This window comes from Carcharhinus amblyrhynchos, chromosome 21 (assembly GCF_965287045.1).
Source record: "Carcharhinus amblyrhynchos chromosome 21, sCarAmb.v2.hapA, whole genome shotgun sequence".
Classification (NCBI taxonomy): Eukaryota; Metazoa; Chordata; class Chondrichthyes; order Carcharhiniformes; family Carcharhinidae; genus Carcharhinus; species Carcharhinus amblyrhynchos.
The window spans coordinates 12,192,427-12,204,964 of NC_137344.1; the positions used below are offsets into that span (position 1 = coordinate 12,192,427).

The 12,538-nt window shown below is 45.6% G+C and overlaps 1 protein-coding gene across 2 annotated transcripts in view; it reads right to left on the reverse strand.

Moving 5' to 3' along the window:
• Window positions 1-365: 365 nt before the first annotated feature.
• tha1 (threonine aldolase 1) overlaps window positions 366-12,538 on the reverse strand; it is a 68,785-nt gene continuing 56,612 nt past the window's right edge. For both annotated transcript variants that reach the window (XM_080209505.1, XM_080209504.1), the window contains 5 exons: window positions 10,815-10,903; window positions 7,415-7,600; window positions 4,900-5,037; window positions 2,617-2,809; window positions 366-1,996 (listed from right to left, as the gene is read on the reverse strand). In XM_080209505.1, the coding sequence (XP_080065631.1) occupies window positions 1,677-1,996; window positions 2,617-2,809; window positions 4,900-5,037; window positions 7,415-7,600; window positions 10,815-10,903 (926 nt within the window). In that variant the 3' untranslated portion in view covers window positions 366-1,676. The remainder of the gene's footprint in view (window positions 1,997-2,616; window positions 2,810-4,899; window positions 5,038-7,414; window positions 7,601-10,814; window positions 10,904-12,538) is intronic.

A 12,538-nucleotide genomic window follows, 5' to 3' on the forward strand; every position in this document is an offset into this window, starting at 1 on the left:
ATTGTAAATAAAGGGATTTTGGTGAAGGGATTTATTACAGGGATAATTAGGAATTGGCAGCAATCACAGGCCCAATCAATGACACCCACATCCCATGAATGAATTAAAAAAACCCCGTCGCCCCCTCACAGGCAGACAGGCAAGCCACACAGTATTTTGTCCACTGTCAGTCCGCTCACCTTGTACATGAACTTCAACTGGTAACATTCGGCAATAATCTGAGGATCTTCCTGGTTTGTGTAGATGCCCATAATCAGCATCTGCAGATATTCCTTCTGCAAACTCAGAAATCTTTTTTTTGCTGCTTGCTAAGGAAGTGTAGGAGTGTTAAAGTGACAGCATCCTGCAAACTGAACTTCTCTCTGTCAAATTTATTTCCAAAACTTCAAACAGTTTTAACACAAAGGAAACATAATTAAATGCTAGAACATTGTCAAGTCCTGTAAATGAAAGGTATAATAGCAGCTTCTTCATTTATCAAATACAATAACTCGCTAACTAAAAACGTTGACACAAACAGCTTATTCAGTTGGATTCAGTATAAATCCCACTCCACTGAGTCACATTATAAATTCCGGTAATTGGAAATTAATTACTAGGACATCATTTTCATTGTGCACATTTTAGATCATATTTTTAGCACTTAATTTTCACCCTTTTCTGAATTACTCAACAATTCTTCATTATTAGGTTGGCTTTTTCTTGACAATTGGGTGGCATGGTCATTATCTGGGTGGAGTTTGCACTTTTTTCCACATGTCTATGTCAGTTTCCTTCGAGTGCTCCGGTTTCCTCCCGCAGTCCAAAGATGTGTGGGTCAGGTTGATTGGCCGTGCTAAATTGACCCTAGTGTCAGAGGTATTAGCAGAGTAACGTGTGGGATTACAGGTATGGGCCGAATGGCCTCCTTCTGTACTGTAGGGATTCGATGAATTGCAGTAAATGCCCCCATCTTGTGTTTGCCTGATTACTGGAATTGGACAGTCATTGAGCTAGTAGCCAGTCACAGACAATATATTAGGCCTGGTTTTGTGCACTTTACATGAACAGCTAATGGGGAGGTGGTGGCATAGTGGACAACTATTCCAGAAGACCCAGGGTATTGCTCTGGGGTTCTGGGTTTGAATCCTACCATGGCAGATGGTGAAATTTGAATTCATTGAAAATCTGGAATTAAAAGTCTAATGATGACTGTGAAACCATTGCCGATTGTTGTAAAAGTCCATCTCGTTCACTAATGTCCTTTAGGGAAGGAGTCTGCTGTCCTTACCTAGTCTGGCCTACATGTGACTCCAGAGCCACAGCAATGTGGCTGAGTTTTAAATGCCCTCAGGGATGGACAATAAATGCTGGCCCAGCCAGTGATGCCCACACCCCATGCATATATAAAAGAAAAATAGCCTCTTAGTGAACTTTACACTTGCTCTATGGTAATTCGGTAGATAGTACCCCAGGTTTGTGAAACTGGAGGCGATTACAAGATTGGGAGTACCAAGGCCGCGGAGAAACAAGGATGAGAATTTTGAAATTAACAGCAAAGTACACAATTCACAAAATATGATTCCCACGAACAAACATCGCAAACCGTTGTGAACAGTGTCATCAGACCTGACAATTAATCCAAAACATCACACTTACTCTTCACCTGAGAGTATTTCATTCTCTTCAAGTTGGGTTTAAGAATTGCACGATTTGGTGGATCCATTGCTAGTTTTGATTGACTTTATCACGTATTGCAATTTCTGTAAGGCCAGGTCAGTGTCCTCCTCGGATACGTCCAGGTGCCAAACAGCTCGGACTGTGCACCCGTACGCTTGCTGCAGCAGCACTCGCACCCCACACCCCATCACACTCACTTCCTCCTCAGTCACCTCTGCCATCCTGTCACAGAATTCCTTGGGTGAGATTCTTGGGTCAGTCATTGTGAACATTAGAATATTTGTCTCTAGGGCGTTGATATCGACGTCACAAACGGAGGTGGCAAATGTCTGAATGCCTGTGAACAAGATTGCAGTAGCGTGGTAATGTTATATTGATTGGTCATAGGAGCAGGGCTTGGCCATTCAGCCCATTCCATTTTACAGTGAGATGATGGTGTATCTGTATTTTAATTCCACCCACCTGGTTTGGCTCCATATCCGTTAATATCTTTTAACTAGTGAAAAGGAGAATAGCGACATCTACCACCAGTATAGTTACAGACAGCACAATAAACAGGACAACAACACAAACACACCATGCGCAGGATTGTCCAGCCATGCTCGCCCTGAAACCGGAAAATCCTGCCCAAGGTCAACAAACCTTTCCATGGTCCAGCCCTGGCCTGCTATGATTCCAGGGGTGGGTGGAACGGGAAAATGCGCCCCCATAAGGCCTAGAAGTAGAAGCACCTGGATGGGACACGAAAAGGAAAGAAATCAAGGGGTATGGACCAAGCAGGAGCAAAAGGTTTCTTTTTAGTTAGGGCATCATGATCAGCACAGGCTTGGAGGGCTGAAGGGCCTTTTCCTGTGCTGGATCTTTTGTTCTTTGAATCAATTGAAAATCAGACAGCACTGCAATAGTTCACTTTGAGGTAAGGAGGTGAACAGTGAAACATTTATAAACAGTTGGTACCTTCAGCAAATTTCCTGGCATTTCTGTGGTCATCTCGGAGCCTTTCGACCATATCTGATAAGGAGATGAGTCCTGCGGCTGCCAACACCCCAGCCTGCCTCATGCCTCCTCCAAGCGCTTTCCGCACACGGAGGGCCTGCTCAATAAATTCCTTTCGGCCACCAATGAGAGACCCGACTGGAGCTCCTAGACCCTATACAATCCACAAACACAGTCAGTTCTGAAGCTCATAGAAGCCCAGTCTATCACTCAAACTAGCCTCCTATCCATTGACACTGTCTACACTTCCTGCAGCCTTGGCAAAGCAGGCAACAAAATTAAGGGCCCTATGCACCGCAGACATACTCTATTCCATCAAGTAAAGCAATTTTATCCTGTCCATTCTGTCTCTTCCCTTCATAATTTTGTACATCTCACTCAAGTTACCCCCTCAGCCTTCTGTATTCCAAGGAAAATAACGCAAACTTAATCAATCTCTCCTTATAGTTACAAGTCATAGAAAGCCTAGAAGAGCGTAGAAAGTAGAGGTGAAGTAAAACTGAAAATTAGGGAAGTAAAAGATTTGAAGAAATATAGGCAAGTAAGATTAAAGAAAATCCCATTTAGGCATGGATTGATCAAGGATAATCAGCATGGTTTTGTTAGGAGAGGGTTGTGTCTTACTAACTTAATGGAATCTTACGAGGAAGTAACAAGGAGGACTGATAAGGGTAATGCAATGGATGTTGTCTACCTGGATTTCAGTAAGGGCATTTCACAAAGTCCCACATGGCAGACTGTTCAGGATAATGAGATCTCGTGGGATACAGGGAAAGTGGCAGGTTAGATCCAAAATTGACTCGGTGACAGAAACCAAAGGGTAATGGTTGATGGATGTTTTTGAGAATGAAAAATGGTTTCCAGTGGGGTTCTACAGGACTCAGTATTGGAGCCCTCGCTGTATATATTAATGATTTAGACTTAAACGTGGTTGGTATTATTGGGAAATTTGCAGATGACACAAAAATTGGCTGTGTAGCTGATAGTGGAGAGGATAGCTGTTGTCTCCAGAATTATATCAATGGTTTAGTTAAGTTAGAGAAGTGGCAATTCAAAGTCAGTCCAGAAAAATGTGAGGTAATGCATTTGGGGAAAGCAAACAAAGCAAGGGAATACTCAATAAACGGGAAGATATTGAGAGGGGTTGAGGAAGTGAGTGACCTTGAAGTGCATGTCTTCAGGTTCTTAAAGGTGGCAGCACAGGTGTACAAGGTGGTCAAGAAAGCATATGGAAAGCTTTCTTTTATTGGGTGCGATATTGAATAAAAAGCAGTAATGTATTGATAGAACTGGATGAAGTGCTGATTAGACCACAGCTGTGTACAGTTCTGGCCACCACATGACAGGAAGAAAATAATTTCTCTGAAGAGAGCTCAGAAAAGATTTAAGGAATGTTGCCAGGTATTGAAAATTGCAACAAATTAGACGAAATTGGATTTAGGGTTGTTTCTCTTGGAACAAAGGAGGTTAGGGGGTGACCTAATTGTGGTGTACAAAATTGAGAAACCTAGACAGGGTAAACAGGAAGGACTTGTTTCCCCTTGGCTGAAGGGTCAATTATTCATGGAGTCATAGAATGCTACAGTGCAGAAGAAGCCATTCGGCCCATCGAGCCTGCACCAACCACAATCCCATCCAGGCCCTATTCCTGCAACCCCATGCACCTACTCTAGCTAGTCTCCCTGATACTAAGGGGCAATTTAGCATGGCCAATCCACCTAACCTGCACATCTTTGGACTGTGGGAGGAAACCGGAACACCTGGAGGAAACCCACGCAGACATAGGGGGAACATGCAAACTCCACACAGACAGTGACTCAAGCCGGGAATTGAACCAGGTCCCTGATGTGTGAGGCAGCAGTGCTAACCACTGTGCCACCGTGCTGCCCCAGTGGCATAGATAGGTGATCAGTAAAAGGATTAGAAGGGCTATGAGGAAACACCTTTTTACTGAGAGGATGATGGGTGCCTGGAATTTACTGCCTAGGTTAGCGTTGAGGCTGTAAAGTACCTGGATTTGCATCATAAATGCTGTAACCTGCAAGGTTACGTAGGTGCTGGAAAATGGGCGAATAGTTTACTTTTTCTCTTTTTGGGCCAGCACAAACACAGTGGGCTGAATGGCCTCTTTCTGCACTGTTCCTTTTCCTGTTCCTCTAGGCTGCCTAGCAATGTCTGTTACAAATATACTGTCTATCTATCTGGCGTGTCCCATCTTACTTCTCCCAGTTAAATAGTTCCTACCTTGCTCAGACACAGGGACACTGAGTCACACAGCCGCAATATCTCCGAGGCCTTAACATTCAAAGCTACAGCCGCATTCATCAGGCGGGCGCCATCCATGTGCACAGGCAGCTTGTACCTGTCAGCAAGAGCTCGGATCTGTAACATTAGCAGAGAGGAACAGTAACTTAGAGAAACAATCTGCACAGGCAGTGAATGTCATTACTTCAAGCATTTCACACAGTGAGAGCTGGTGATTGTCACACAGAATTGAACAGGACTGTTGGTGTAAAATGTTACTGAAGCCTCACCTCTCTGTACCCAGTCACAATCAGAATGTTCCCAACTCTCCAAGACTGGCCTGGAGTCTCCAGGAATAACTGGTAAATTTCCTGTTCAATTCTGGATACAATCCCAGCAATAAACCCTCGGCAAAACAATCCAAAAGCACAGCATCACATGTTGCTGGTGATCTTGAATTCAATCTCACAGTTAACACTCTCAACGCCTCCACTGTCTCAAAACTGACCGACTGGTTCACCAACATCCAGTACTGGAGCTGAGATTTCCTCCAACCACATACCTGGAAGGCAGAATACATTTACTTCCTGCCACAAACTCTACTCCCCCACCACTGATTCAACCCCACACCCTGAAACTAAGTCTGACACTAAAGACCATTCACCACCTTGGTCAATTCATTGACCCTAGGGTGAGCTTCTACCTGTAACATCAATGTCCATCACCAGGAGTGGCTCAGTTACACAGGTACTGGGGAGCTGAAGAGTCTATGTGGGCATCTGGTGAGGGAACCAGCAAGAGGGACATGAGCTTGTCGTCACCAATTTACCACTCTCATGTGCATTTAAGGATGGGCATCATAAGCCAACCTTGTCAGCAATGCCCAAAGCTGAAGTCACATTTTCTCACTCATAACACTCTCCATTGTGTTGTGTGGTACCAGCATTATGTTAGAAACATAGAAGATAGGACCTCCTTCTGTTCCTTCGAGCCTGCTGAACCATTCATCATGATCATGGCTGATCGTCCAACTCAATTGCCTAATCCTGCTTTCTCACCATAACCCTCTTGCCACCTCTTGAATGCAGTAGAATGGAACAGACTTGGAGTAGATTTAGCAACTCAAAAATGGGCATCCATGAGGCACTGTGGACCATCAACAGCAGAATTATATTCAACTACAATGTGTAACCTCATGGCCTGGCATATCCCCCACTCTACCATTACTATCAAACCAAGTGATCAACTCTCAGTGAGGAATGCTGGAGGGCTGGTTGGTGGACCATTAACAATTAACACAATCACCCTCATCTTCAATAATGTGGGAGTTCAGTACATCAGCGCAAAAGGCAAGGCTGATCCATTTCATCCACCCCATGACATCCTCTGCATCACCTTCAGCCAATTTGATTAATTCCATCTGATATCAAGGTATAGCTGAAGACACTGGATGCTGTAACCTCCACTGACCCAGTCAACAACTCCAACAGTCATACTGAAGACTTGTGCTCCAGAAGTAGCTGTGCCCTTAAGTAAACTGATCCAGCACAGCTACAACACTGGCACCTGTTTCTCAAGGAGAATTACCAGGGATGGCATTTACGGATAGCATGGTGGCACAGTGATTAGCAGTGCTGCCTCACAGCGCAAGGGACCCAGGTTCAATTCCTGGCTTGGGTGACTGTGTAGAGTTTACACGTGCTCCCTGTGTCTGCGTGGGTTTCCTCCAGGTGCTCCAGTTTCTTCCCACAGTCCAAAGAAATGTAGGTTAGGTGGATTGGCCTTGGTAGTCAGGGGGACAAGTATTGTAAAATATTTGGTGTTAAGGGATAGGGCCTGGGTGGGATTGTGGTCGGTGCAGACTTGATAGGCCACATGGCCTCCTTCCACACTGTAGGGATTCAATGATTCTATCTGTCATGTCAACAAAAGGCAGGGCAAATCTAAACAGGCCAGTTACCGCCCCATCAGTCTAGGGTCATTAACAGTGGTGGCAAGCAGCACCTGCTCAGCAATAACCTGCTCATGGACACTCAGTTTGGGTTTCCCCAGGGTCCCTCAGCTCCTGACCTCATTACAGCCTTGGTTCAACCATAGACAAAAGAGATGAACTCCAGAGGTGAGGTGAGAGTGGCTGCCCTTAACACCAAGGCAGCATTTGACCAAGTGTGGCATCTTGGAGTCCCAGCAAAACTGGAGTCAAACAGAATCGGGGCAACCTCTCCTGGTCGGAGGGATACCTAGCACAAAGAAATATTGTGGGATCCAGCAGAGGTGACAGCACGGTGGTATAATTGGAAGGGAGTTGCTCCAGAGTCCTCATACAGATTGATCTTCAGTCAGATACGGGTGAAGCCCATCAGAGGCAATGGATCCCACACAAATTAAGAAAGGCTAGTTCTGTGCTGGCTCCCTTCCTGATGGTCCTGGCTGTTGCTGAGCTAAAGCAGTGCCTGCGCCTGGTATGGATAAAAGCTTGACTTCAAATTGTGTTAATTGTTTAAGATGGCCTCACCTCCTGGAGAAAGGAGAGGGGCAGAACCCGCCCTCCTGTTAAATTCTGAGTGTTCTCGAGGCAGATGACGGAAGTCCTGGGGGAGTGAGGGTCTGGGTAATGCTGACGTATTTTTGATTCTACCTCATTTAAATCAAATGTCCCATCTGGAAGATTCTTTACAACTCGTGAGTGAATTCCAGCAATCTGAAAAAGATGATACTTTAGTGATCTGTGCTGATGATTATTTCAAAGAGCCAGCTCAAACACAATGCACAGAATGGCTTCCTGCTGTGCTGTAAGATTCCAATCCTCCAAGTATGGAGGATTTCCTGCAGACATCAGGACAATCAAGAACCAAAACAGAGACAAACAGGAGAGAAAGAGGGCGACACAATAATGAGAAAGAGAGGCCAAGATTGATTTAATTTCCCACCTTTAAATGTAACTTTCCTAAGTTCTGTGGCCAGTGCTCGCAATCCTAAACTGAAACCTTGCGGTGTACCGCAAGGATCTGTTTTAGGGCCACTGCTGTTTGTCATTTTTATAAATGACCTGGATGAGGGCGTAGAAGGATGGGTTAATAAATTTGCAGATGATACTAAAGTCGGTGGAGTTGTGGACAGTGTGGAAGGATGTTGCAGGTTACAGAGGGACGTAGATAAGCTGCAGAACTGGACTGAGAGGTGGCAAATGGAATTTAATGCGGAAAAATGCGAAGTGATTCACTTTGGAAGGAGTAACAGGAATACAGAGTTCTGGGCTAATGGTAAGTTACTTGGTAGTGTGGATGAGCAGAGAGATCTCGGTGTCCATGTGCATAGATCCCTGAAAGTTGGCACCCAGGTTAATAGGATTGTTAAGAAGGCATACGGTGTGTTAGCTTTTATTGGTAGAGGGATTGAATTTCGGAGCCGTGAGGTCATGTTGCAACTGTACAAAACTCTGGTGTGGCCGCACTTGGAGTATTGTGTACAGTTCTGGTCACTGCATTATAAGAAGGATGTGGAAGCATTGGAAAGGGTGAAGAGGAGGTTTACCAGGATGCTGCCTGGTATGGTGGGAAGGTCTTATGAGGAAAGGCTGAGGAACTTGAGGTTATTTTTGTTAGAAAGAAGAAGGTTAAGAGGTGACCTAATTGAGGCATACAAGATGATCAGAGGGTTAGATAGGGTGGACAGTGAGAGCCTTTTTCCTCAGACGGTGATGGCTAACATGAGGGGACATAGCTTTAAATTAAGGGGTGGTAATTATAGGACGGATGTCAGAGGTAGGTTTTTTACTCAGAGGGTAGTAAGGGCGTGGAATGCCCTGCCTGCAGCAGTTGTGGACTCGCCAACTTTAAGGGCGTTCACATGGTCAGTGGATAGGCATATGGATAACATTGGAACAGTTTAGGTTAGAGGGTCATTAGATTGGTTCCACTGGTCGGCGCAACACTGAGGGCTGAAGGGCCTGTACTGCGCTGTAATGTTCTATATGTTCTAACAAAGCACCACCAGAGGGCAGCAACTACACAGGAATGCTTGAACAAGCAGGGCTAATCTTAGCAGCTAATTAACAAGTTTATTGCCATATTAAACCGATTTATTCATTTTACTTTTACATTCCAAGTTAACTTAACTTGTCGAAAGACATGTCTTAGGTCTGTTTGGGAAAATGCCACAGTGCAGCAAGCTATTGTTTACAGAGTTCCCTGCCACAGCTGGAGAAAATGCTGCACCTTACACATGGATGAGAATCACTGGTTGACTCAGCCAGCGACACTCACATCATGTAAATTAATTGTTAAAAAATCGACAGAATTTCACTCTGGTCGTTGCTATTTGTGGGATCTTGCTGTGTACAGATTGGCTCTCTTCTTACTCGACAACGGGGATTAAACTTGAAAAGATATTCACCAGCTGTAAAGCATCTTGGGATGTCCTGAGGCAGTGAGATATGTCCAGGACACAAATGCAAGATCTTCTCTCCACGGTTCAGCACTTCACCTGCCAGGTATGTCAGTGCAGTGACCTGCATTGCAATATCTGCCTGGGGTTGTGTTTTCTGACGAGGGCTGGGTAAGTCAGCCAGTGATTCTCTTACTCAGGAGGTGGCGCTACTGAGCTGAGACTGGCAATGTTTTGTGTCTTACTGAGAAGGTGTTGATGTTCTACGCCACATTCTTGCTCAGTCAGAACTCTACAGGGACTGAGTGTTAGCTGCGGCAAAGAGATGTAAATTTAAATAGTCTCAAAGTCTGCAGAAAAGTGAAACTATTAGGAACGGGACATTTTCTGAAGTTGTGGCAGAGATACAGATAGAATCTCAACAATGCAGGAGGGTATTCGGCCATCAAGCCCACACCGACAACAATCCCACTCAGGCCCTATCCCCATAACTCCATATATTTACCCTGCTAATCCCCCTGACATTCCCCCTAACACTAAAGAGTGATTTAGTTTGACCAATTAACCTAATCCACATATCTTTGGACTGTGGGAGGAAACCGGAGCACCCAGAGGAAACCCATGCAGACACGGGGAGAACGTACAAACTCCACAAAGACAGTGACCCAAGGCCGGAATTGAGCTCGGGTCCCTGGAGCTGCGAGGCAGCAATGCTAACCATTGTGCAGCCCCTTTTGGGGATTTGGGCAGAGTAGGCAGAGAGAGAGATTTATTTCCCATCTATGGCAGTGGTGGGGTGATGGGGTGGCGGGGGGTGGGGTGGCAGGTGGCAGGGGGGTGGCGGGGGGGTGGGGTGGCAGGTGGTGGCGGGGGCTGGCGGGGGGGTGGGGTGGCAGGGGCTGGGGTGGCAGGTGGCAGGGGATGGGGGGCACTCAATTCCTCAGCATCTCTTCACCAATGCATAAGCAGCAACTCTGCTAAAATTGAAGAATAAAGTAAAAGAAACTGACTGTTCATTATGGGATAATTATAGATGTAACTAAAATAAAAAAAGTGAGTCTTTGAGAGGCTAATTCCTTTCTCTGTCACTGGGAACCGCTGGAGATTCTGAACAGTTACTATTGGGATCAGAGCTGTGTTGGGGTTTAGTCACAGGATTTCAGTTGCATATTGAGTATATCTTTGGCAGTTTAGTAAATTGCTCCACAACTTGCCAATTAACACTGCAAATAGACAGACATAATTGCCCATGAGCAAACTGGGGGGGGGGGGGGGGGGGGGTGTGTGTGTGTGTGTGTGTGTGCGTGTCAAAGGGTGAGGGAGGCCCAGCAACACTTACAGATGCAGCACATTTGCTATTATCATTCTGGATCGAGCATTTCACCCTTCCGCACCCACCCCACCCATGCCCAACCTAAATTTAGTTAACACTGTTATGAGGTGTGACTTAAAAGCAGACAGGGACATAGTGTACCGATTACTATCGAGTGTCACGTTCCCAGTGCAAGGTGCAGAATGAGCTGCTGTACCTGAGCCACTCCTCCCTGCTCATGGACATGGATGTGTGCCTGGTCCCCCACAATCAGTTCAGCTCCCCTTTCTCGGCAATGACACATGGCTGCAAAGGAGGAGAGAGATTACGGTCAGTCTTTATTCACTGTGAGATTTCCCAGTCAATCTCACGGGAACCACTCAAACTGATGCACATTCTTCAACAAAAATGAAGTTTGGGAACATAGTGCAAGGCCAGTCCCCAGGTTGTTGACCTTAACCATGAAACCAGTTTACTGTAAGAGTGGCAGTGTTGACCAGTTATGGGAAGTGATCTGGCCATTAGGAATGGATCTTATTGGAGGCACATGTCACTTTATAAATATCACTCAATCCCGTGACTTTAGTCCAAGCTGTGCATTTGCCTTCAGTTACCTTCCAGCCAGCTGGGATCGCAATGTGGAAAACTACATGTTTAAGGAAGAATAAAAATGCTTTTACCTGAGAGAGAGTCTGGTCTGGAATGTGAGGGAGAGAGTTAAGGTGTCAACATTCTTCCCCCTCCGTCCCCATGTTAGTGATGGGGCAGCCCTGGGTGAATTAGAATGATAAAAATTGGTTTTAAAAAAATTAACTTGCGTAACAATCATGTATCCTTTTCCATGAAATTTCAGCAGTCGAGGACAGCATGGTGGCACAGTGGTTAGCACTGCTGCCTCGCAGCACCAGGGACCTGGGTTCGATTCCAAGTACCTGCCTGGAGTTTACTTTCTCCCCGTGTCTGCGTGAGTTTCCTCTGGGTGTTCTGATTTCTACCCACACTCCAAAGTTGTGCAGGTTGGGTGGATTGGCCATGCTAAATTGCCCCTTAGTGTCAGGGGGATAAGCAGGATAATTTGTTGGGTTATGGGGAGAGGGCCTGGGTGGGATTGTTGTCAGTGCAGCGATGGGCTGAATGGACTCCTTCTGCACTGAAGAGATTTGCTAATTCTAAGTCGATGTATGACGGTAGAGTTTCCTTATTAGTAAGTTATGGAGTCATGTGGCTGAAGAAAGTACATGGAGTGCAGTAGTTCAGATACCTCTCCTTCCGCTAGCTGGAGAGAGCTCAGCCTTGTCAGTGATGTCCACGTCCCAAGAATAAACATTTATTTATTAGAGGAATTCCTGGATTATGGTGGCACAGTGGTTAGCGCTGCTGCCTCACAGCGCCAGGGACCCAGGTTCAATTCCGGCCCTGGGTCACTGTCTGTGTGGAGTTTGCACATTCTCCTCGTGTCTGTGGGGGTTTCCTCCCACAGTCCAAAGATGTGTGGGTTTAGGTTGATTGGCCATGTTAAATTGCCCCTAGCGTCAGGGGGATTAGCAAGGTAAATATATGGGGTTATAAGAACATAAGAACTAGGAGCAGGAGTAGCCCATCTGGCCCCTCGAGCCTGCTCCGGCATTCAATAAGATCATGGGTGATCATTTCATGGACTCAGCTCCACTTACCCACCCACTTACCATAACCCTTAATTCCTTTACTGTTCAAAAATATATCTACCCTTGTCTTAAAAACATTCATGAGGTAGCCTCGACTGCTTCACTGGGCAGGGAATTCCACAGATTCACAAACTTTGTGTGAAGAGGTTACTCCTCAACTCAGTCCTAAATTTGCTTCCCTTTATTTTGAGGCTATGCCCCCTAGTTCTAGTTTCACCTGCCAGTGGAAACAACTTCCCTGCTTCTATCTTATCTATTCCCTTCATAATCTTACATG